Raw genomic sequence first — 24,744 nt, forward strand, 5'->3', positions numbered from 1 at the left:
GTAAGAAATACTAAGGAAAAAATTTAGGCTCTGTTCTGCTTTGACACAAAGAAGCTTTGGGCATGACTCTGAAGTTCTCATTTAAAATTTCATTTAGACTTGAGTCCACAGATGTTTCTAGTTTGGGGTTACTGGTAACAGATTTTCAGTACTGTACTGTATGGCCTATGGTAGTGGTTCCCAAACTTCAGCATGCATCAGAATCAGCTGGAGGGCTTGTTAAAACACTGGTTCCTGGGCCCCGCTCCAGAGTTTCCGACTCACTAGTTCTGAAGACAACATGCTGGGAACTGCTGGTCTGTGAAATGTGTGGGGCAGCAGACCCTGGTTGCCTTAATAGATGGTTATTTTAGCCTACTCTTTTGAAGGACCGTATCATTTTTCCAGCAGGTAAGACCCCGCTTCTCTCAAGTTTAAGCAGTGGTAACCAGTAACAAAGAAATCAGTTTTGATACCTATGAGGTATTACGTGGCTTTAACCGTAAGGTATTCCTTGGATCTTTGAAACTCATAGAGGTGGGTTAGTAATGCCAAGATGGTTTCTGGACCCAGGGCCATATGGTTCTGGTGTTGGATGGGGCTCTGACAGGACTTCCCAACGAGGGAGACTAGGAAGGGAATTTTTAGGGCCATGAGATCCTGGTGCCTTTTACAACTAACACCTCTACAAAAGTTGGAAATGTGGGTGGACATAATTTGTGGGGTTTTTGGGTACACTTCCTGAATTGAGCCATTACTGAACTGGCATATAATATATGCTCTACAGTATCCCCAGGGAACATTCTGTAGCAGCCACCCAGCTCCTCCTCCACCTCCCCACAGGCTCATTATTATTTTACTGCAAATGGCTTAGCATCAGTGAAGTTTTTTGCCTTTTATGCCAGTATAAGTTAGTGACTTTTGTTCTTGAATTTGCCTTTATTTTTCACAAACGTATTCCTACTAACATAGAAGACGTGCATAATTATTCCCTTATTATCATCGCTGTCACTCTTTTCACAATCATCTGTATCTAGTATTGCTAAATAGGACATGTGATTGATTGTATTTCATTCATTTATTTCATCTTAATTTTTAAATAAGCATTTTATTTTGGGATAATTTTAAATTTACAGAAAAGTTGCAAAGATAGTCATGATGGAGTTCTCATTTTTTAAATATCTTTTAAGTGTTTTATTTTTATTGCAGTATAGTTAACATAGGGTTTTTAGTTTCAGGTGTACAATATAGTGATTCAACACTTCTATACATTACTCAGTGCTCATCACAACAAGTGCACTCCTTAATCCCCATCACAGATTTCACCCATCTCCCTCCCCCACTCCTGGCACCCATGAGTTTGTTCTCTATAGTTAAGAGTCTGTTGGTTTTCTCTTTTTTTCCCCCTTTGCTTGTTTGTTTTGTTTCTTAAATTCCACATATGAGTGAAATCATATGGTACTTGTCTTTCTCTGACAGACTTATTTCACTTAGTATTATACTCTCTAACTCCATCCATGTTGTTGAAATGGCAAGATTTCATTCTTTCTTATAGCTGAGTAATATTCCATTGTGTATATATACCACATCTTTATCCATTCATCAGTCAGGGGTCATTTGGGTTGCTTCCATAATTTGGTTGTTGTCGATAATGCTGCTATACCATAGGGGTGCATGTATCCCTTTGAATTAGTGTTGCTGTATTTTCAGGGTACATGCCCAGCAGTGTGATTACTGGATCATAGTTCTATTTTTAATTTTTTGACGAACCACCATACTGTTTTCCACAGTGGCTGCACCAGTTTGCATTCCCACCAACAGTGCACAAGCTTTCCTTTTTCTTCACATCCTCATCAACACTTGTTTCTTGTGTTGTCGATTTTAGCCATTCTGACAGATGTGAGGTGGTAGCTCATTATAGGTTTGATTTGTATTTCCCTGATGATGATGATGATGTTGAGCACCTTTTGATGTGTCTGTTCGCCATCTGGATGTCTTCATTGGAGAAATTTCTGTTCATTTCTTATGCCCATTTTTAATGGATTATTTGTTTTTTGGGTGCTGTGTAAGTTCTTTATATATTTTGGATACTTACCCTTTATCAGCTACATCATTTGCAAATATCTTCTCCCATTCCATAAGTTGCCTTTTGTTTTGTTGTTTTTGCTGATTGTTTCCTTTGCTGTGCAGAAGTTTTTTATTTTGATGTAGTCTAACAGTTTATTTCTGCTTTTGTTTCCCTTGCCTGAGGATACATATCTAGAAAAATGTTTCTATGGCTGACGTCAGAGAAATTACTGCCTGTGCTATCTTCAAGGATTTTTATGGTTTCATGTCTCACTTGTAGGTCTTTAATCCATTTTGAGTTTATTTTTGTGTATGGTGAAAGAAAATAGTCCAGTTTGCCCAACACCATTTGTTGAAGAGACTGTCTTTTTCCCATTGGATATTCTTTCCTCGTTTGTTGAAGATTAATCGACCATATAATTGTGGGTTTATTTCTGGATTTTCTATTCTGTCCATTGACCTATGTGTCTGTTTTTGTGCCAGTACCATACTATTTTGATTACTATAGCTTTGTACTATAACTTGAAATCTGCAATTGGGTACCTCCAGTTTTTCTTTTTCAAGATTGCTTTAGTTGTTCAGGGTCATTTATGGTTCCATACACATTTTAAGATTGTTTGTTCCAGTTCTGTGAAAAACGCTGTTGGTATTTTGATAGGGATTGCATTAAATCTGTAGATTGCTTTGGGTAGTATGGACATTTTAACAATATTTGTTCTTCTAGCCTATGAGCATGGAATGTCTTTCCATTTCTTTGTGTTTTAAATTTTTTTCATCAATGTTTTATAGTTTTCAGCGTACCAGTCTTTCACCTCCTTGGTTACATTTATTCCTAGGTATCTTTTTATTTTTGATGCAATTGTAAATGAGATTGTTTTCCTTTTTTTTTTTTTAAGGCATATAAAACTATTTATTGACCACTGTTTACCAGTATTTACAATAAAGTAAACAATATACAGTTGGATAACATTCTGACTACAAAGGTACTGCTTCTCCTGGTTTCTGCTGAACCAGTAACTCAAATACTGAGACGATTAAGCTTACATGTAAGGAATGAGTTGGGGTAAAGACGAAACACACAGGTCAAGAATTTAGATTACAGACGTTTGTCCCCCCATTTATTCCAGAAGGTGCTAAATTGCCAACATCTCTAACCATCTGATTATGATTAGGTTTCCATGAACGAAGTGTTAAAGATTCCATGAATCATGACCACTTAGTACAGCACAGGGATTTCAATTTCTTGAAAAGGAAAAGGTCACTAGAAGGAAGCTTTAAATGTTCACTTAACTAAGTTTAGCTTAATTAATTAAAACACACCAGGACTTGTCTAGTTTTCTCATTGGGTGGGGAACTGTTGGTAGTGATAAAATTTTCCTTTCAGGGATCTTGCAAATAAACTTGCATTTGTATGAATGTAGATATGGATTCTGATATGGCTTTTCAAATTGTCCCATTTAAATTGCTTACATTTTTTTTTAAAACGGCACAATTAATTACAAAATTTTAAAGGTTAAGGCTTCAGGAAAAATGTCAATTTAAACAATTTATTTCTTAGGTTGCTAAAAATGATGGCATCCCAGAAACATGAGCTTATCCATGGTTATAAAATGCTGTTTTTATTTTGGGGAATGTTAAAAAAAGGAAGGAAAAAAAAAAAAAAGAAAACCATTTACATATGTATTTTAAGTATACACACACACAAAAAAAACCCAAATAAACAAAAAAAACCCAGAGTGGTAGGCATATAGGAGTTAACAAAAAGTTCTGATTGAGTAACAACTATGAAGACTTCCCCCAACATTTAGAAAATGTGTTGTCTAAAGCAGGGGGATAATATACCATATTCTTAAATATTCCTTTCTGATAAAGGAAGCTTTCATTTGCCCAGAATACCCAGTGGTATAGATGGAAAACCCCCAACAACTCCCCCCAATACTACTTCAAAACAAACATGTGAAACTTGATTTTCATTAGAATGTTATTTCTTCACACTAATAAATCAAAAAACCAAGACCCGGATTTTACATATGTATAAATGTATATAAAAAACAATGCAAACAGTTACTGAGCTTATCTCCTGGACAAGAATGCCAAGTTAGTCTGTCTTCATAAAAAGCAATTACAATCTGAGGACACTTCATATTTGCCTCTTTTGCCAGCACCAAGCCTGCCTCATCTGAATCTTTCCATTTCATGAGAAACATGAAATCTCCACTGCTGTCTGTGGCACCAATTATTCATTTGGGATCAAGACCTTTGGCAAAAGCATCTCTTCTCTTCTTTGACTTGCTATCATCAGATTCCCTGTCAGATAAAGATTTTCTTTTTGTGCCATCTTTTTCTTTACCAGCTTTTGAGAATTAAGAAATGCTTCAGTTAACTCTGGACAATCTAAATTTTCTGCAGGTTCCCAAGTATTGTCAGCATCTGTAGATCCCTTCCCCTTCAGGAAGTACTCCACTTTCCTGTTCACTACACGTCGGCCCAGTACTATTCTCATCACAAATTCTTCAGGCCCTGCCTCTTCTTTTTTACTCTTTCCGTTCTCTTTCTCATTTTTTGCAATGTAGGTTTATTGGAGGCCATTTTTTATTGCAGACTTGAAGAGCTATTGTTTACCACCTGTGAGCTGCTCTGGGTCCCGGGTCTGGGGATTGTTTTCTTAATTTCACTTTCTGCTGCTTTATTATCAATGTATAGGAATGCAGATTTCTGTATACTGATTTTGTATCCTGTGACTTTACCGAATTCATTTTTCAGTTCTAGTAGTTTTTTGGTGGCCTTTGGGGTTTTCTCTATATAGTATGATATCGTCTAAACATAGTGAAAATTTGAATTCATCCTTACCGATTTGGATGCCTTTTATTTCTTTGTTTTTGATTGCTGTGGCTAGAACTTCCAGTACTATGTTGTAAAAGTCGTGAGAGTGGACATCCTTGTTTTTTCCCTGACCTTGGGGGAAAAACTCTTAGTGTTTCCCCAGAGTATGATGTTAGCTGTGGGTTTTTCATATTTTCATAAGGCCTTTATTATGCTGAAGTATGTTCCCTCTAGACCTACTTTAGGTCTAGTTGAGAGTTCTTATTATGAATGGATATTGTACTCTGTCAAATGCTTTTTCTGCAACTATTGAAATTATCATATGGTTTTTATACTTTCTCTTGTTGATAGGATGTATCATGTTGATTTGGGAACATTAAGCTGCCCTTGCATCCTGGGAATAAATCCCATTTGATCATAGTGTAATATATCTTTAAACTTACTGGTTTTTGATATTATCATTTGAGGCTGATATTTGATTGTTGATCTAGCTTCATATTGAACTTGTTTCAAAATTGTTTATTTCCAAAAGCCATGTTTTAATTATTAGTTCATTAAAAGACATTTGTAGACCTTCATGGCTTTTGAAAATCAACTTTTCAAAAACTTTTTGAATGTATGGGATTGTAACATTTATATTATATGACTCCAAATTTAAAATTTTTAATTAAGTGCAAATTGAGATTTGATATATGTTATTTCGCTTACCTATATTTAACATTGGAATTTTTGACACAAAGAAATAAAAGTCTTAATAATGCAGACAACCTAAAACCTATTTAGGTATCAATTTGTTAAGGCCATAAAGATCCACAATACATTGAGGTATTTTTAATTTAAATTTAATTTTAACACATACTTCCCATCATAACTTTTTGAGTAAAGGTGGAACACACACACTAGGGAGGTAAAAGAAGAGTCTTGTTAATTAGGAGGAGGTATACTGAGGATTGCAAGTTTGAATTTGTACCCTCAGAGAGTAAGGCCTCATTTGCCAGATGAGGGAGGCATGGTACCAAACAAAGCACAACAGCCCCTGGGCCCTACACACCCACCTTGTGCAGAGCTCTTGCTTGTAACTTTGCAAGGGTATTATGGGAGGCAAAGGGATTTTGTGAGCTCGCTTACAAAGGTATCTGATGCAACTCAGGAAGCAAGAAAGTGCTAAGCCCAGGGTCTCAGTTCCAGAAGAGCTCCCTTTATTGGCTCTATAGTGATTACAACACTGTTTGTTTAGCAGAGGAAATAGAAGAGAAATAGTCCAGATGATTTGATGCCTTATCAGGTGACGTACAGATGAACAGTATTCCAGAAGATTATTAAATTGGGAGTTTTCATTGCAGACTGATAAATCTACAGATATTGGTCATTTTGCTCAGTGAATTATACTAATTGGACTTCCAGAAGACCATTTTCTGGAACATCAGATTCGTTAGAAGCATCAAAGCAAGCTACCAAGAATGCTCTATTGGAAATGGTAAATGAGCACAAACAAATGAGACACTGGAGGCTTTCTGTAAAGGAGCATAGTGAGGGGGCAGCTTATGCCCCCAGCTCCTAGAGATGCCAAGATTCAGGGAATACGTTATGTTTGCAGAGCAGCTCTCCCCTGGGGGTCCTGCTGGTCTGGATCCACATTAAATGATCTTAAAGTGTTAAATCCAATAGAATTTGAGCTGCTCCAGTCTTGTGTTCAGCTTTACGTGAAGAAATAGGTTTCTTTTTGAGGACTTATACACACAAGTGAATTTGCTGTCCAAAGAAAGGGTTTTGTAAAGAAGTGGAGTTAAAAGGAAAAATCTTACAGATAATTCCAATTTGCCATTTGGTTAAAGATGGTTATTTTAAAAAGGATTTCAAGTTGAAGACCTGAATGAACTTAATTGAAAATTGAAAGCACACTTGAAAATATATTAACATGTAGCAACAAAGTATGGATTCAAAGCAAAAATTCAACCAAGAATGATGTTAGCAATGCTTCTCAGTGATAGTCAGTGTTAGAATTTGAAATCTGAAACCTAACTGTAGACAAATATAGCAGTATCTGTGTACAAAAGAGGAAAAGCTTTGTTATTTTAGAATATTTGATATAAAAAATTTTTAAAAGGGGTCAAAATCCAGTCATATTAGCCAAAAAAAATTCAGTAATACATTTGTCAGTAAGGGTGAAGCTGTGTGATGTTTCATGCTTTACATAAAATAAAAAACACTTGAACATTCAAATTCTCGGTAATGACACTTGCTTCCACCTTTTGTTCAGTTTTCAGTAATAGTGGCAGCCTGTTTTGAAGAGATCATTATTTAAAAGTCCTAATCAGGAATTGCATGTAACCATTTCAATATAAATAGTGGTATGATAACTAATATTAAGAAGTCCTGGGGCACCTGGGTGGCTCAGTTGGTTGGGCCTCCGACTTCGGCTCAGGTCATGATCTCATAGTCTGTGAGTTCGAGCCACGCGTTGGGCTCTGTGCTGACAGCTCAGAGCCTGGAGCCTGCTTTCGATTGTCTCCCTCTCTCTGGCCCTCCCACACTCACGCTCTGTCTCTCTTGTCTCCCTCTCTCAAAAATAAATAAACGTTAAAAAAAAAAAATCCTAAGTATTCTAACATTTCAGTACCATTAGATCCATTTTGTTACTTGACAAAATATTTTATTTCATCACTTATGGTAAAAGAATGTATCTTTGAAGTTTGTTTACTTAGAATGGATCCCCTTTCTAAACCTATGCAGTACAATTAGAAATACACAAGATCTTTGTATGACATTGTCTGCTTTGTCAAGAGTATTGGCAGATGATAGGAATGGACATATACAATCACAGATTTCATACTGTAGTCACTGTGGATAAAAACCTTAGCAGTATTGTGAAATGGATGTTATGTGTGTGAAATTAACATCAACAGGACCAAAGACAATGGAACATGTGACGACCATGGTTTGCCTAAGAGAAAAGTCTGGCACCCAAGTTACACCCACCATATTGGTTCTCCACTTTTTGCTTAGCCTTTTCTTATGGTTATACTAAGAAACAATACTGATGATAAACTCTATATAATCTACTGCTTTTGGGAATGTGTTAATATGTCAAAGGATCTATTAAAATCCAAGAAACTGAAAGACACACTGCCTTAAGGACCAAATTATTAATGGAAATGGCTCAAATGGCACACATGAAGAGGATTCACCAAATGAAGTGGAAACAGATGAGCTAATTGATGAATCCAGCTAAGATCAGGAACTTCTCTCAGAGAATGCATATAGTCTCTTTGAGATGATTCTGATAATGGATGACATACCAAGCAAACTTACAAAGGTCAGCTTTTCACAGGACACACTAAAATGATAAGATTACATTCTAGTTTAACAACTTAAGCAGCATTGATAACGACATCAGAAATTATACCATGCACATTCATTTTGGTGATAGCTTAAGCTAGACGAAAGATCTCTTCTTTTGACTGGAGTTTAAAATACCAAAAGAGGATTTTGAAAAATATGAAAAACGTGGTGTACACACCTCCGAAAACATCTTTTGTGAAATTGTAATATTGCATGTGAACCTTTTAGAAGAGCTGGGTACTGAAGATCTTTGGTATTACCCAAATTGTCAAGCCACTAGGAAAATGGATTTGATCATAGCATCCAGTACTTGTTTACATCATGTGTTTTTCTTTTAATTTCATTTAAAAATTTTTTTTAATGTTTATTAATTTTTGAGAGAGAGAGGATGAGCAAGGGAGGAACAGAGGGAGAGGGAGACAAAGGATCTGAAGTGGGCTGTGTGTTGGCAGCAGAGAGCCTGATGCGGAGCTCAGACTCACAGAACCATAAGATCATGATCTGAACCGAAGCCGGCTGCTTAACCAACTGAGCCACCCAGGTGCCCCTTCAGTGATTTTCTTAGATATCTGAGACCCAAGTTGGATACTTTACTTAGCTTTCCTATCAAAGACTTGGTTGGATATATTGGAATTCCTAATTAATTGCAAGTCCTAGCTGCTATAATTTGCTGTTTTCAACCACTGTGGAGGGCTAGGAAGGCACTATTCTGTTTTTGCAAGAAAAAATAGGAGAATGGTATTATTTTGATGACTGTAGTGTCTCAACTGCATCTGAAAACCAAACTGTATTGAAAGCAGTGTATGTACTCTTCCACCAGAGCTAAGATACAATAGAACTAGCTTTTCCCCTCCACAAGAATCCCATTTAGAAAGTGACAAAGATAGCAGTGGTGATGACGATGAAGTCCTTGAAGCCAGAGAACAGACTTTCCTGCTGGTGGCATTTATTGAAGTCATGACGGTATCTACCACATTAAGATAAAAGTTTGAGATAGACTGCAAATGTAAATCCTTCAAGATATTTTAACTTGTGCTATACTTGAAGCGAGACACAATGAAAACTTTAATAGAAATGTCTCTTATTTCATTTATAGTCTTGAATTACAAGTTACGCATCAGAATGTAAAAATGTTTATGAAACATTTCTGAGAGTTCAGATACCTCATTTAAGAAAGTGGAAAGTACATTTAAAGATTGTAAACAACCTTTACTACTTTCCCTTAATGCATTGTATACTTCGGAGCATAGGTAACAATGAGTTTTTTCATTGATTCTTTACCTGTCTCCTTTCTAGACACTCATCCTCCTCTTGAATTAACCATTCCTCTCTATGCTCCCATAATATTTGTATTATTCTTCTGTTAGAGCAATTTTTTAGTGACTTGTGTACACATTTCACCTCTTAGAGACCCAATATCCTCTTGACATCTTCTAGCAGCTATTACCTAAAAAAATCTGTTTCCATCATGACTGCCCTAAGTACCATCCAGGGTTTATTATGATTTTCCTCCTATTCAGTGAGTGGATGCTCGCATGTACCACTGTGTAGAATTTTTGGGCAAGCCTGGAAAAATGACTTAACATCTGTTATAATAAAACCCCCAAACCTAAAACAACCCCAAACAATTCCCACCCCCCAAACCCCAGAAACATGTCTCCCAAGTAGGAAGGAGAGTACCTTATCAAGGCTTTGGTGCCATCTTGGGGATATTTGTTGGATTACAACTGAATTTTCCTTTTATTCTCAGTGAGTGGCTTACTAGTAAATATAAGGATCCTGCTGTGTCCATTCATTCTTTATAATTTTTTAATTTATTTTGAGAGAGTGAGTGCACTTCGATGCGGGAGAGGCAGAAAGGAGGGGGAGGGAGGGAGGGAGGGAGGGAGGGAGGGAGGGAGGGAGGGAGAGAGAGAGAGAGAGAGAGAGAGAGAGAGAGAGAGAGAGAATATGAATGAGAATCCCAAGTAGGCTCTGTGCTGTCAGCACAGAGCCGGATGCGGGGCTCAATCTCACAAACTGAGATCATGACCTGGGCTGAAATTAAGTCAGAGGCTTAACCCACTGAGCCACCCAGGCACCCCTAGAATTGTTTTTTATAAGAGCTTTTTGGTCTGTGGTTCCCATACCATATAGTGCATTCATTTAAAGTTACAAAACCCGTTTTTTAGTATCTTTAAACAACCATCATCACAATTTTAGGAATTTTCATCACCCTAAAAAGGACCATACTCTCGCTGTTGCTCCCAGCCCATCCATTTTGCTTTGCTTTGTCTTTATAGAATCCTGTTTTAGGTATTTCCTATAAATGGGAATAATGCAATTTGCCATTTTGTGTGTGGCTTTTACTCAGTTTTCAAGGTTCATCCATGTTATAGCCTGTCTCTGTGCTTATTCATGACTGAATTTGATACTCCATTTGATAATTATGTCCTAATCCCCTCATTAATTGAACACTTGGGTTTATTGCCACTTCTTGGCTCTTGTGAACAATGCTCCTATAACTTGTGTACAAGTTTCTAAGTGGGTAGGTTTTCATTTCTCTTTGGTATATACATAAGGGTAGAATTTCTGGGTCAAATGGTAGTTCTGTGTTTACCTTTTTGATGAACTGCCAGATGGTTTTTCAAAATGGCTGTGCCATTTCCTATTTTCAGTAGTATAATGAAGATTCTGCTAGGAGTATTTTTGTATATTTCAAGAAAACTTGCAATGATAAAATGCTTTGTAATCACCAATTTTTCAGTTTTTGTTAGAAACTTAGTATATGCTCACTATGAAAACAGATGCCATGAAGTTTAAAATGCTAATCCCACCATCCAGAAATTTGTGTATTTCTAGAATTTCTGTGTATGTATATACGTACATATATTTTGAGTTTTAGAAAATAGGATTTTACTACATACATTTTTCCAGGGCAGTATCAGCAATGTCCTATGAATTTGTATTTCATTAATTAAAATCTTGTCTACGTAAATCCAGAAAAAGGCTTTATGTGGTCTGTTGTTTTCTTTACTCTGTGTATCCAGTGCTTGGTGTACAGGTGAGTTCAGAGTCCCTGCAAAGACTGCAGCCCACAGGGTGCGGGGGTGGGGAGGGGTGGCTATTGGCTTAGCCTTTAGTTCTTAATTACATAAGAAGCTGAATTATGGCCAGTTTTGCTTAACATGCAGTAATTTTTTCAACGTAATTTTTTTTTTTGTTTTAAGCACTCACTGAAAATGATCGAGACAGCCAGTCCCCATTAAAGAATCCTCTGTTGTCGACATCAAGACCGCTGGTTTTTGGGAAGTCAAATGGTATGTACTTCTTTTCATTAATTCCCCTGCAGGCACACACTGCAATTGTTAGAAGAAACTTCACAGCTCTTCTTAGAAGTGGACTTACCTAGTCCCTTCATACTGTGAATCAACAGCCCACTGCTTTCAGAAGCCAGAAACCTTTCAAGTGGCAGTGTATTGAGGGACTGCCCCTCGGCCCAACCACCACGTTTATTCCTCTTGCCTAAGGTTTGAGGGGTTGTCATGCAGCTACCACACTCCATTCATGGTCAGTTGTAGAACAGACTCTCTAATCTGTTTTCAGTTTGTGTATACTTAGTGGAATTCTGCCCTCACTGCCCCATTCTACATGTTCCTTTTTGCTTTCACTGAGTTTTAAAATATATATTGTATTTTCTGTGTCTCAAGGTGATGCAGTTGATTATCAGAAACAGCTGAAGCAGATGATTAAAGATTTAGCCAAAGAAAAAGATAAAACTGAGAAAGAGTTGCCCAAAATGAGCCAGGTATGAACCTTATTCTATGCAGAGAATTAACCACTTTGCCAGTTTGTTCAGAGGTAAGCTTGAAAGTTGAGCTGGGGCCTACTTCCAAAACCATAATCAAAGGATCAGAGCTGAACACTGGTGACTAAAAGGTAAATGTTTAAAGGATTCCTCCCAAAGTTTGGGAAATGTAGGCTTCAAGTTGGAAATGTCCCTTTATTATAGGATTATCAGTCTTTTTGGTGCTAATGTGGACTGTGAGCCTTCAAGAAGGAATTCAGCATGCAGTGTTTCTTGGTCTCTTTTGACCACAGAACACATGGCATTCATATATCCTGGAATACTTCAGAAGGGTTGCTCTACTCTGTTGGGGAGTTGCTTTCAAATTTTCATTCTCTCTTGGATATAGTCACATTTCAATGCTGCAGGTCAACTCTACCTCATTTTTTAAAAAGCCAGTTAAATCCCATCACCCAGAGCTACCGGTACTAACATTCTGATATACAGGATGTCAACTTTTAACTATAAACAAAAGTAGGCTTGTTTTAATACCTTGCTTTCATTTACTGCAAAATCATGAATAGCTCTCCCAAATTATTTTTAAAAATTTTGAGAGTGAGCAGGGGAGCAGAGGAGAAAGGATCCCAAGCAGGCTCTGATGTGGGGCTCTATCTCACAAACCATGAAATCATGACCTTAGATGAAATCAAGAGTCGGATGCTTAACTGACTGAGCCACCCAGGTGCCCCTCTCCCAAATTATTAAGTTAGGTCTCAACCATGTTCCTATTCCTAGAGTAAATGTATAGCTAAATCCCACCAGAAGTGCCTTTCATCACATTAGATTCTCCATTTGAGCCGCAATGTGTATATACTTTGAAAAAGCATCAGGCATCGCTGTTTTACGTCATTTCACATCTGTTAAGTTCCTGCCTGGTATCCTATCAGATGAATAAGCCATTATTTTGTTTAGTCATAACATTTAAGCAGTCTCCAACTTTCTCTCTGTTGTAAATCCTAGATTTAAACATCATTATAAACAAATCTCTATAGCTTTTGGATCCATTTCTACAAGTTGATTTGGATTAAAGGGTGCACATGTCCTCTGGAATGCACAGATTTTTTCTTAATAGTTACTGTATAGACAAAGAGCCCATTTCTGTGTTATAAATTCCCTGGAGTCACTGGTAGTACTTTCTGAGTAGAAAGGCAAACTATCTTATCATTTGCTTCAAAGACTATGTGGTTTTCTCTAAGAACTTTTAAGTTAAAAAATATATACATTATATTTCTATCCTGGTTATGTTGCTGTGTATTTTTTAATTCCAGAGAGAATTTATCCAGTTCTGTAAAACTTTGTACAGTATGTTTCATGAAGATCCAGAAGAAAACGAGTTGTATCAAGCCATTGCCACAGTAACCACTCTGCTGCTGCAGATTGGGGAAGTGGGGCAGAGAAGCAGCAGCTCTGGAAGCTGCTCCCAGGAAGGTGGGGAGGAGCTGCGGGCTTCAGCTCTTTCTCCAGACCAGGACTCGGTTTTTGCAGACAACAACGCTGGGAAGATTCCCCAGGACTCCCGGACATTTACTGAAGAGGTAGAAGGGGACTGGACTGTCTCCCTTGAACATATTTTAGCTTCACTTCTGACTGAACAGTCATTAGTAAACTTTTTTGAAAAGCCACTGGACATTAAATCGAAACTTGAAAACGCCAAGATCAATCAGTACAGTCTCAAAACTTTTGAAATGAGCCGCCAATCACAGCCTGAACTCAAGCTGAGCAACGTGTAGCAAGATAGCAGTTTACTGAGAGGAGTCAGCCATACCAAAGCCTTGGACCTGTTTTGTAGGGGTCAGCCCCTCAATCTTCATTTCAGCCTAATTCATTTTGAGCGTATTTTGCAAGCTGGGTATCTGGATGAGCAACCGGACAGCCACAACTGTGGCCAGGGGAACTGATGCAACCCGCAAGCATTTCTATTTATTCTTTAAGAGAATTATGAGTTGGATCCTATCAGTGCTATAGGGAATCCATACATTAGTTCCCTTGATGCTGTGACTTGCTGTTTCACTTTCATCAGATTGGCTGAAATGGGCACTTCTGCTGTGACGCTAGTATGATTTCGTTCTCAGATGCAACAGAAGAGTTGAATGTATCATACTAAACCAGAGACAAAAGCCCAAGCTCTCATTCTTCACTTGGATAATGGGAGAGGTTACAAATCAAGTTCACTTTCAAGATCCAAGAGCCACTATCTGTGCAATTGTATTTGGCTTTCTTTTGCACTAATTTTGTTTCAATGCTGGTAATTGAAACCATTTTAATATATTTGGTTGTACTCTGTCCTTCCAAAAATGTTGTGTACAAACCATGCTTTCAATGTTGGCCTCTAAGTTTTTTAATAAGAAACTTTTGTATTGACTTGGTCCTTGTTTATAACTTATTTGTGTCTAGAGGTATCTCCACCATCATCCCCACCCAGTCTGCGTTCTCAGTAAATTGTGATAGTGTAGGTGTTCAACTTCCCACAGTGGTTACGTATAGTACCATCACCCCTGGGGCTCAAAAATGAAGTACCTATTTACAACAGCATTTGATAACACCAGGGGTGTAAACACTGATGAAATATAATCCCTCCAACACAATGCTTTCAGGCTGAATTTAGTGGATTTTATTACTGTAACGGTAAACTTTACCTGAGCTTCGGTTCCACATAAATGGGGATTAAAAATACTTCAGGGGGCCATTACAAACAAGTGAGCTGTACGTATAACATGATCTGTATATAAAAGCCTTAATCTGGCTTAATCCATCAAAAATCAATTACTATTCTATACCTTTTGAAGGTATACTCAATACAAACAGCTTAATTATATTAAAAAATAGTTTAAGCTACTATCAAATATATTAAGATATTTCCATCATTTAAAGATGTTAAAATATGTAAAGTGGCCAATGGCGATTGAGTTCTACATGCCAGTCTCTAGAAAAATCTTTCCTAGAATTACGTATACCCCCAATGTCCACCAGATAACCTAAAAAGGTTTTCCTAGGCCACGATGCACTTCAGAATCACTTTTAAAACCTGCTTAGGCTCTACTCTACCCAGATACTCAGACCCCAGGTGTTGGGGAGAAGGGGCACAGGCATACCCTATAGGAAAAGCTCTCCAAGCAATCCTATGTAACTGGCAACTGCATAAAGATATTTCAGTTGACTCTTGAACAGCATAGGTCCGTTTATATGTGGATTTCTTCTTTTAATGTTTGTTTTTGAGAGTGTGAGGGGGGAGGGGCAGAGAGAGAGGGAAACACAGCACAGAGCCCGACGCAAGACTTGAACCCACCAAACTGCGAGATAATGACCTGAAGTCAGACACTTAACCTACTAAGCCACCCAGCACCCCTACATGTGGACTTTTTTTTTTTTGACAGAGCACTGTAAATTTATTTTCTCTTGATTTAGTTTGACATTTTTCCTTCTAGCTTACTTCATTGGTAAGTCTATTAAGTTTTGGGTACTTGACTTTGTGGGAACTGGTACCCCTAACTCTACACTGTTCAAGAGTCAACTGTACATGGCAACTAGAAAGGGAAAACCAAACAGAAAGGCAGTTTTATACCTTTATTTGACAATCAGCAATTAGTTCTCATCCACATTAACAGTCTGTAGATCTGCAAAAGGAGGGAGAGTCAGTCAATTTCCATCCTCACACCTCACACTTTAACATTCCAAAACCTTCTCTTGAAGGGTGGAGGCCAGTATTACATGACCTTTTTACAACCCAGCTATGGACCTGTTTTGTATCTTCCTGCAATTTCCCACACCATGACACAAAAGTTTACAGTGACTATTATGCCTGTTACCCATTTCCCTTTAAGAAGGATGCAGGGCACATAGGTGCATAATTAAGTATCTGTTGGGACAGATGAATTCAGGTTCTAAAAGGGCTAAGGCTGCCTTTCTAATTCCAGCAGCTTTATGGGATTTCAACTTACTTTTAAAAGTGGTGACAGGTACATAGGTAACCAACGTATAGAGCTTGTTTGGTGAATCCTCATCCTCGTTACGTTTTCTGGACAGCCGCACACGGATACGGTATGGAACATTCCTAATAAAGATATAAACATGCTGCTAAGTCAATGCCTCCTATCAAGAAAATAACTGCCACTGGTACTAACACCTCCTATCCCCTCATCTGTGTTCTATCCTTTATCTCAATCTGATCAGGCACTACAAGTAGACAGCAGTTCCCTGGAAAAGAAATACCCACAAGGTGGACATTAAATGCTATGGTCTCAGGATGTACGTCTGTCTCAGCAGGCAGCAACCACTGACACTCAACCTACGCTGAAACATGGATCCAAACATGCTAGATCTTTTCCCTCTTACCAACACCCAAATCTTAATTATAGGATTTGTCTATGTTCAATGTAAATTTGGAGAAACACCAAACACTGATGGACACATTCAACACAGAAGACTAGTAACTGTTCAGTTTCCCTACCTTATGCACACAACCCTCTCCTCTCACCCAACCTTAGCAGCATTACAGCAGACTATCTCCTTTTACTGGTCTGAGGACATGAAGCATTCTGAAGCAATCCAAACCTCAGGACTCTTCTTGGCTTTTGTGCTCCCCTCCCCCCATCATCTCAATGAACCTCTTTGGACACTCCTTTATTAGACATATCTTCTCTACCAGAATGCTCAATGACAGCAACTGCAGGGCTGAATCTCAGGTCCCTCTGTCATTCCCTTAACACCAGATGCAGACCGCTCCCTCACCCTGCTCTAGCCTTAATAATCACCTAGATCCACACCAGCACCATTCCCTTTAGCTGGTCTACTCCAGCACCTTATATCCAGCACCTTATATCATCCTCCACAGCAAAAACCACTGTCCTGCTTATAAGGAGGGCTTGGCACTATTGACAATTGGGCTGGATAATTGTAGGGGTGCTGCCTTGTGCACTGTGGGATATTTAGCAGAGCCCTTGACCTGTGGCAACCTGTAGTAGTGACACCAGAACTGCCTACTGCTGAAAACCACTGTGCCATAGGTTTCCCATTATGTCTAGAAGATAGAACCAAACTCTTTGCCATAAACAACAAAATGCCACATAGTCTGTTCCCTTCCTAACTCTCCATCTTCACTTACTGTTCAAGTCACTTTACCATCTGTACTCCCATCTTCACCAACCTGTTCCAGCTCACACCAAGTGTGCTCTTTGTGCAATGCTCTTACCTGACCCCAACACTGCTGGCTCTTTCATCATCTAGGTCTCAGTTCAAATACCACATCAAAGGACTTCCTTGCAGATGCCACCCCACCCTTTGAGTCATCATCACATTTTAAGGAAATACTTCCACTGAACCTACATAGACTGCGCAGAGTTGGTTAAGCTAGTGTAATTGTAAAAGTTCATCTTATAACATAGATAACTGTAGCACCTTATTCCTTTGGCCCAGACAGCTTTGTTGAGCCTGGTGTCGATGCGCACATCTGGGGTTCCCATCTCCTTCATAGCAAATTTCCGGATCTCTTTGAGTGCCCGAGGGGCACGCTTCTTGAAACCCCTGAGATTCAAAGAAAATAAATAAGTAGAAAATTAAATGAAATATGTAACATATGATGTCCCGTTTTCACGAAACAAATCTAAACCAAAGCCTTAAGGCAATAATAATCCTCTTTCCCCGCAGTGTGCAATGCCCAAAAACTAGTGTTATACATGGGAAACAGAAAATGCACAATCTACTTTCAATGATGTGGGATAAGAGCTCTGCATATGATCCTAAGAAATGCTAACACACACAATTCTTTCCTGATAAAACACCCTATGCTCTAATACCATCTGCCCAGCAAAATCAAAGAACAGGATATACTTGGAACATAAAATACATGGATTATAAAACTAAAAGTGTTCTCAGATCAAAGTATACATTATTTGTCATATCTTAAGACATGGCATGTTTTTGGAAACTAAACATTTCCTCTTGAGAGATATGAAAACCACAGTCAATTCTTGGAGCTCTTAGCATGTGTCAGGCATGGTCATTAACTCATGTCTGTTTCAACGGAGTTAGATATTATTAACCTGTTGTTCATATGAGGACACACAAATTCATCTAAATTTCATGCTTTTAAATAAAAAAGTGTTGAAAAAGCAAAACTTTACTACACACTGAAATGGCCAAGCATTTGGAAGTGAAGGCCATTTCAAACGGGAGCAGAGACCCAAGTCTAAAAAGGTGCCCCACCACCTACGACTGAAGCTCAGAGAAGGGGCGATGTCAACCATTCACCTCTATAACCCAATGCAGGCCCTGGCGCATTAATAGGCGCTTCACTTGTTACATGGAAGTGAATTTTATGCAATCCAATATAACATACAGAGCATGGTAGATTGACTTAATTCTGCTACAACCTTCAGTGATTTTCCATACTTACAAAAGATGACCCCTGTACCATCTCCCCTGCTCCCTTTGCTCCACCCTCACTTAGCTTCCTTGCTATTTCTAGAACCCATCAAGCAAGTTCAGTTCATTCATGTAAACACCTGACCATCTAGAAATAAAAGGTGCCTGAAATAACAGCAGTAGGTACAACTGCTATATGTAGGTGAAATATGGAGTAAAAGAGATGGTATCAAGTACCACAGAGAAAAAATAAACCAGGGAAAAAAGAGGGAACATTAGGGAAAGGGAATGCAGGTTTAAATAAGATGGCCAAGAAGATACTAGAGTCTAGATCTGCAGATCATGAGAACAGCAATTTAGGTATCTGTGAGAAAAGCATTCAGGCAGAAGGAAAAAAAAAGCAAAACACACACACACACACACACACACACACACACACACACCCCCCAGCTACTGGTATGATTAAGAAAGTAAGTGGCCAGCTCATGTGGAATCTGAGCAAGGCTAACTGTAACCATTTAAGTGAGAGAAATGGTGGTGGGACCAGGGCAACTGGTCCAAATGTGGCAGGCAGGACCAATAGGACATGCTCACCTGACAATGACTGAAAGGGGGAAAAGCCTCGAGAGGAATGGGAAAGTTAGGCATGACGACGATTAGGAGCTTGGTTTGGGACATGTGAATAAATACCCAAGCCAATAGTAATTGGATATATGTGGCCCTGAGACCAGTTACTATTACCCAGCATAGATAGAAGACAGAGAGAGTCCTGGGGCTCTTCAACATTAAGAGGATGATGAAAGGAGGATTAAGAGGATGTGAGGAGGTACCACAAGGTTAGCAGCTAGAGGAGAAATAAGAAAAGAACAAGACTGTGGAATCTTTGGATGTAAAAAAATAATAAAGCACTCCCACAGAAGAATGAACAATGAACTGTCAATTGTTACTTATCAAGCAGGCACTGAGAAATGAATAAGGATTCAGGTCTTCACTTGGGGGTTTTAGAACAAAGCATAAATTGCCTGAAGAACTTGTTTCACACCTACACTTTTCAAATGTTCCATCATCTGTGTGGCCTTTAAAACAGCACGCACTTTCACAGATGACTGACTTTTCACCGGGCGCTTTTTACCATTTTGAATCTTAATCTCTTACTAAAGTAAACTAGAAGGACAGGGTCTTTGCTTTCCCAATGAATCTGCAGAGCCCAGGACTGTGCCTAATATAGTCAAGTGCTTGATATTCTCCCAAACAAATGTATGAATGTCCCAAATAAAGGGGTGAGGGGAAGGAAATGTGGTTATTCCCAAGAAGCATCAATACAAAAAGGCACTGGATTTCAGGGCACTTGGGTGGCTCAGTTGGTTAAGTGTCTGACTGGCTCAGGTCATCTCAAGGTTTGAGTTTGAGCCCCAGGTCAGGCTCTGTGCTGACAGCTCAAGAGCCTGGAGCCTGCTTCAGATTCTGTGTCTCCCTCTCTCTCTGCCCCTCCCCCACTCACACTCTGCTTTCTCAAAAATGAATGTTGGAAAAAAAAAAAATTAAAAAGCAACAAAAAACCCCAGTGCCTTCAACAAATCTCAGAGATTGCCCCAATGGCACTGTGGAATACAGGAGAAATGTAGGTGTGGCAATAATCCCACTTATGCACAATCTTTCTGTGATGGCTCCTGTTATTAATTATGGAATGGGGACTATCCCAGGCATCCAGAGTTACAGTAGATGAAAAAACCAAGTAATACTATATTCCACTTGTTAAACCAAACATACTTCTCCATCAGGCATTTTTAATATTAATGTGACCACATCACATTACAGTGAAAGAGCCTACTTCAGGCAAACAAAGGAATACTCCAAGACAGGTCTGTTGGCCTCAACTAAAGTATAATCATCTCCCTCAATTAAGAGCCTTGGAAGGGGTGGTTCAGAATTCCAGCCTAATAAGGAAAAAGAACAAAAATCTCTCAGACTCTTCAAATTCCTTCTCTGGCCTCTACTGACTTGTGTGCCCCCAGTATAGCATTACAGCCGGTATCAGGATCTCCACCATCAGACGATTCGGAGGCTGATCTGCTTTGAATGGAACACCAGCACTGAGAGTCACTTTGGTTCTGATATGGATGCTCCTCATGAACTGAGAGGACATCTTCCTGCAACAAAAGTGCTGGTATCCTACAAGGACAGATTTGTAGTTTTGGTCATTTACTTCTGCACTGCCTGCATTTTCTGAGAAAGACCTTGCAGGAGAAAAAAAAAGATTTCTAAACGTTTCAAAGGAAGACTGAACAAGTACCCCACCCCAACTATTATCTCATCACCTTGCAAGTCCACTGCTATTTCAAGATCTATCCAAAGAATAGTGATATGGTATTCCTTACATGAATGTGTTTACTATTAGTTTGTGCGTTTAAAGTATCTAAGATTAAAGGTGACTTTAAAAAGGGAGGGAGAAACATGAACTTTGATGTCTGATCACTGTATTAGGGGAATCTGGCCTCTGTGCTGATCTTCTAAGAACCACACTAAGTCAATTTCTCAAAGAAACCTGTTAAAATGACTTAGTATGACTCTGGCATTAGGTAGTCCTCTGAATTAAGATTCTGGTGCTGATGTTCCTGTGTGCAGGCAGAGGAGGACTGGAAGAATGGTCAAGGAGAATTTTGTAGGTATACCCCAGAGTACTGTGCTTCTCACTGAATAAAGACGTATATACATACCTACAAAATTAGGACATGGGAAGCAGGGCTATCAATTTGACAAGGACTCACTACTTTTCTCTGGACCAATTACTATTGAATTCTCTAGCCAAAGAGGCTTTGGGGACAGAATGTCTGTTTGGGACCTCACTTCTATTTACGGATACTTTGAGGTCGATATTACAACACACACGTTCCGGTCTTGTTTCTGCACACACTTAGGCCTTCCCAAAAGCTCTTCACCAACAATGCAAATCTCCTTACAGCCACCTTTTCTCATGCCCTGGTCCACAACTTTCAGCCAAAATGGCTCCAGGTTTCTGGTTTCTAGGTTGTCAGTCATACTCCACCATTTTAGAGAATGGTTAAGGGGACCAGAATTTGTACGGGTCTTTGCCTTAAACCAGTTAACAAGGTGTTGGTTATTCCAAAAGGCACAGACTGTAAAAACCATACAGACAAAAAAATCCCAAGAACTAGAACATTCAAAATCATTCTCAATATTCTTGTACATCACAAATCCACAACAGCTATGTGTCCTTTGCCCCAAGAATTTAGCTACCACTTTGCTCTATTGCTCTGAGGAGCTTAATACTGAAACTTTAGAATGACCTCAAAAGAGCAAGACATTCAGGAGGCAAAGTAAGGGACTCCAATGTAGAAGTTTACAGGCGGTCCAATTAAAATTTGGTCTTGATTTTGGAACTCTTTTAATCTGACCAGGTGTTTAGCTAGATTGCTATAGCTAACATGCCAATCAAAATTAGTGTTTAGGCATTAACAGGCTCCACACACATTAGAATGTTGTTTTATTTTTACTGAGAAATACTGCCAACAGACTCTACAGAATGGAAAGCAGATAATACTTAAAAGCCAAGAAACTTTACAGCTTGTATCAACGTTATTTCTAAAATACTTTTTTTTTAAATGTTCATTTGTTTTTGAGAAAGTGTGAGCGGGGAAGGGGGGGGAGGGAGGGAGAGAGCGAGAGAGAAGCACACAGACAGAGAGAGAGAGACTCGGAAGCAGGCTCCAGGCTCTGAGCTGTCAGCAGAGTCCCATCTGGGGCTCGAACTCAAACCATGAGATTGAGCCACCCAGGTGTCCCATATCAACGTTATTTCTAATTTGTGTGTGTGTGTGTGTGTGTGTGTGTGTGTGTGTGTGTTTGAGAGACAGAGCATAAGCAAAGGAGGGGCAAAGAGAGAGGGAGACAGAATCCGAAGCAGGCTACAGGCTCTGAGCTGTCACCAAGGAGCCTGATGCAGGGCTCAAGCTCCCTGAAAGCTCATGAACCGCAAGATCATGACCAGAGCTGAAGTCAGATGCTTGACCGACCAAGCCACCCAGGCACGCCCCAGTGTTATCTATATTTAAAGATCAGTGTGAAAATCACTTCAATGCCTGAACCTAGGATCAATCACCTTCTCATTTCTGTATTTGCTTTTGGTGTCTTTTGCCTGTAGAAACATTTTGTGAACTTTAGAATACAGGAAAAATTATTTACTGTAAGTCCAAGTTGAGCCTTAAGGATCATAATCTGGTTAAACCTTGGCAGAACTACTTGAAAAGTTTTTGCAAACTGGGGCTATGGATACTGAACCAAAATAATTCTTTTTTTTTTTTTTTTTTTCCAATTTAAGGTTACTTTGTCTCTCCTTACAAGGATATGATTAAGCCAAATAGAAAATATGCATACATACTAGTGGGGGGGGAGGGAATGCGCTTGTTTGTGGATGTTTTAAAATTAACAAATATCGTATCTTCAAAAAATACTCCAAATAACAGTATTCAATAAGGGATTGGGTCTCCATTCTTAGCAGTAAACTTAAGAACTTAAAACCATACAGACAAAAAGTCCCAAGAACTACAACATTCAAAATCATTCTCAATATTCTTGTACATCACAAATCCACAACAGCCATGTGTCCTTTGCACACATATTGCCCTAATACTCTATTGACACATTCTTTTCTTGTCTAACAGTCTCATTTCTGGTATTACAACTCAACCAGGATTAGTTAATACATATTTGTGTCAGGAACTAAAAGAATGCCCTCTAAATGTCCACATCCTGGATTGAATACTCCTTTTCCAGTTAATTGCTTAGCTTTACGGGGGTCTAGAGACATTTAAAAGTTTGTCTTCCTATATGCATCTTTTACCCTTTAGCCTGCCCAGGTTTATTCAGTTACAAAGCTCCCAGTGAAATCATTTTATCATTACCAAGTTCCCCCAACTGGTTCTCCCAGAAACTACAATTCAATCTTGTGTTTCCAATCACGAACCTCCCAGGATTACGCTTTAAACCCTATAAACCTTAAACAGGGGACATGGAACAGAGATCCGAATTTTTAGCTTTTAACTAGACAGACCTCAGATTGACAGCCAGACGCGTGAGTTCAGAAGCCCCCAACCAGCAAGGCATCGGGCCGACTGCAGACATACTCACACTCCATGGATGCGCTTGTGAATGTTGATGGTGTATTCTCTGGTCACTACCTCGTTGATGGCAGAACGGCCCTTCTTCTTCTCGCCACCCTTCTTTGCGGGAGCCATCTAAACCCAGGCGACAAGGAAGTTCAGACCAGAATGGGACCAGCACAAACCCAAGTCCTCCCTCCCTAAGCCCGGCCTCACGCTGCCACCCTCAGGGCGCTGCCGGTGCAAAAGGTCGTGGCAAGCCCGAAACCCCAGGTATTGGCAAAGCCAAGTCAGCTTCCCCGCGGCCAAAGCGCCGTGCCCCTCAGATGCTCCCGGAGCCCCAGAAACCCCTGCAGGCTCGGCTCCCGTAAGCCTGGCCACTCTCCTTCCCAGGCTACGGAAACCCACTAAACAGCGCGGGTTCGCGTCCCCGAGAAAAGCGGAGTCCTGGACCGGCTTAGAAAAAATCTCGCGGTCCCGGTCAGCACAATCCCCAGCGAGGATGGAAGCAGATTATCGAAGCCGAGATCCAGCACCCACACTCACCCTGCCAGGCCCGGGTTGGAAAGGAAGACCGCGAGGTATTGTGGGAGAGGGAAAGCAGCGTCACAAGTACAACTTCCGGGTCGCCTGGAGGTGGGTGGAAGAGGGAGGCGAGGCTGCGACGTAAGCGGCGCGCGTCCGGGGAAAAGCAAGCACACTTTGGGGGCGGAGCCGGGGAGGGCCAAGACTGCGCGTTCCTGCCGCGCGCTCTCGGCGTCTGCCTTCTAGTAGCCTAGTTGCCTCCACCGCGCTGTGGAGGTGCGGCAGGGTCTCTCGCCTCTGCCTCTAAATCTTCAGAGGAAATAAAGCCCAGGCCCACAGCTGGATGGGACCTGGGGCGGGAAAAAAAGACTCCAATTTGTTTTTCCCATTCTCTCGTTGATTCGGCCGACGTTTGATGAACCTGAGTGTGGCGCCGCACCTAGCTGGCGGTACCATTGAAATTGGAGACAGCTGCCGCCCTGGCGGCGCCCTCGTCGAGCAAGGACACTCCTGAATGGGAGTGCTTACTTACTGTCCTGGACTGTGGAGCCACCCGAGGGTCGTGTCCGGCCCGATGCATGGGTGGGCCCGGGGTGCAGAAAGCAGGGAGGCTAGTGCTGCGCTGAAAGGATGGGCAGGAGGTAGACCGGCAGAGAAGTGGAGCGTGGCAGGTGAACCGTCTGAAGCAATAGGGCTTCCTAG

At 39.9% G+C, this 24,744-nt stretch overlaps 2 protein-coding genes and 1 pseudogene across 4 annotated transcripts in view; 1 reads left to right on the forward strand and 2 right to left on the reverse strand.

Moving 5' to 3' along the window:
- Positions 1-14,399, forward strand: part of TBC1D8 (TBC1 domain family member 8) — a 111,865-nt gene extending 97,466 nt beyond the window's left edge. For all 3 annotated transcript variants that reach the window (XM_042981164.1, XM_042981165.1, XM_042981166.1), the window contains exons 18-20: positions 11,421-11,510; positions 11,901-11,998; positions 13,306-14,399. In XM_042981164.1, the coding sequence (XP_042837098.1) occupies positions 11,421-11,510; positions 11,901-11,998; positions 13,306-13,767 (650 nt within the window). In that variant the 3' untranslated portion in view covers positions 13,768-14,399. The remainder of the gene's footprint in view (positions 1-11,420; positions 11,511-11,900; positions 11,999-13,305) is intronic.
- Positions 466-4,831, reverse strand: LOC122236914 (annotated as a pseudogene).
- A 1,188-nt stretch (positions 14,400-15,587) lies between the features above and the next one.
- RPL31 (ribosomal protein L31) lies at positions 15,588-24,165 on the reverse strand. The gene is made up of 5 exons (XM_007097783.3): positions 24,064-24,165; positions 23,546-23,652; positions 17,432-17,557; positions 15,976-16,088; positions 15,588-15,651 (listed from the first exon to the last, which is right to left on the reverse strand). Exons 2-5 carry the CDS (start codon positions 23,650-23,652, stop codon positions 15,620-15,622), a joined length of 378 nt encoding a protein of 125 aa, XP_007097845.1. The 5' UTR covers positions 24,064-24,165; the 3' UTR covers positions 15,588-15,619.
- Between the last annotated feature and the right edge of the window lie 579 nt (positions 24,166-24,744).

Source organism: Panthera tigris, chromosome A3 (assembly GCF_018350195.1).
Source record: "Panthera tigris isolate Pti1 chromosome A3, P.tigris_Pti1_mat1.1, whole genome shotgun sequence".
NCBI classification, from domain to species: Eukaryota; Metazoa; Chordata; class Mammalia; order Carnivora; family Felidae; genus Panthera; species Panthera tigris.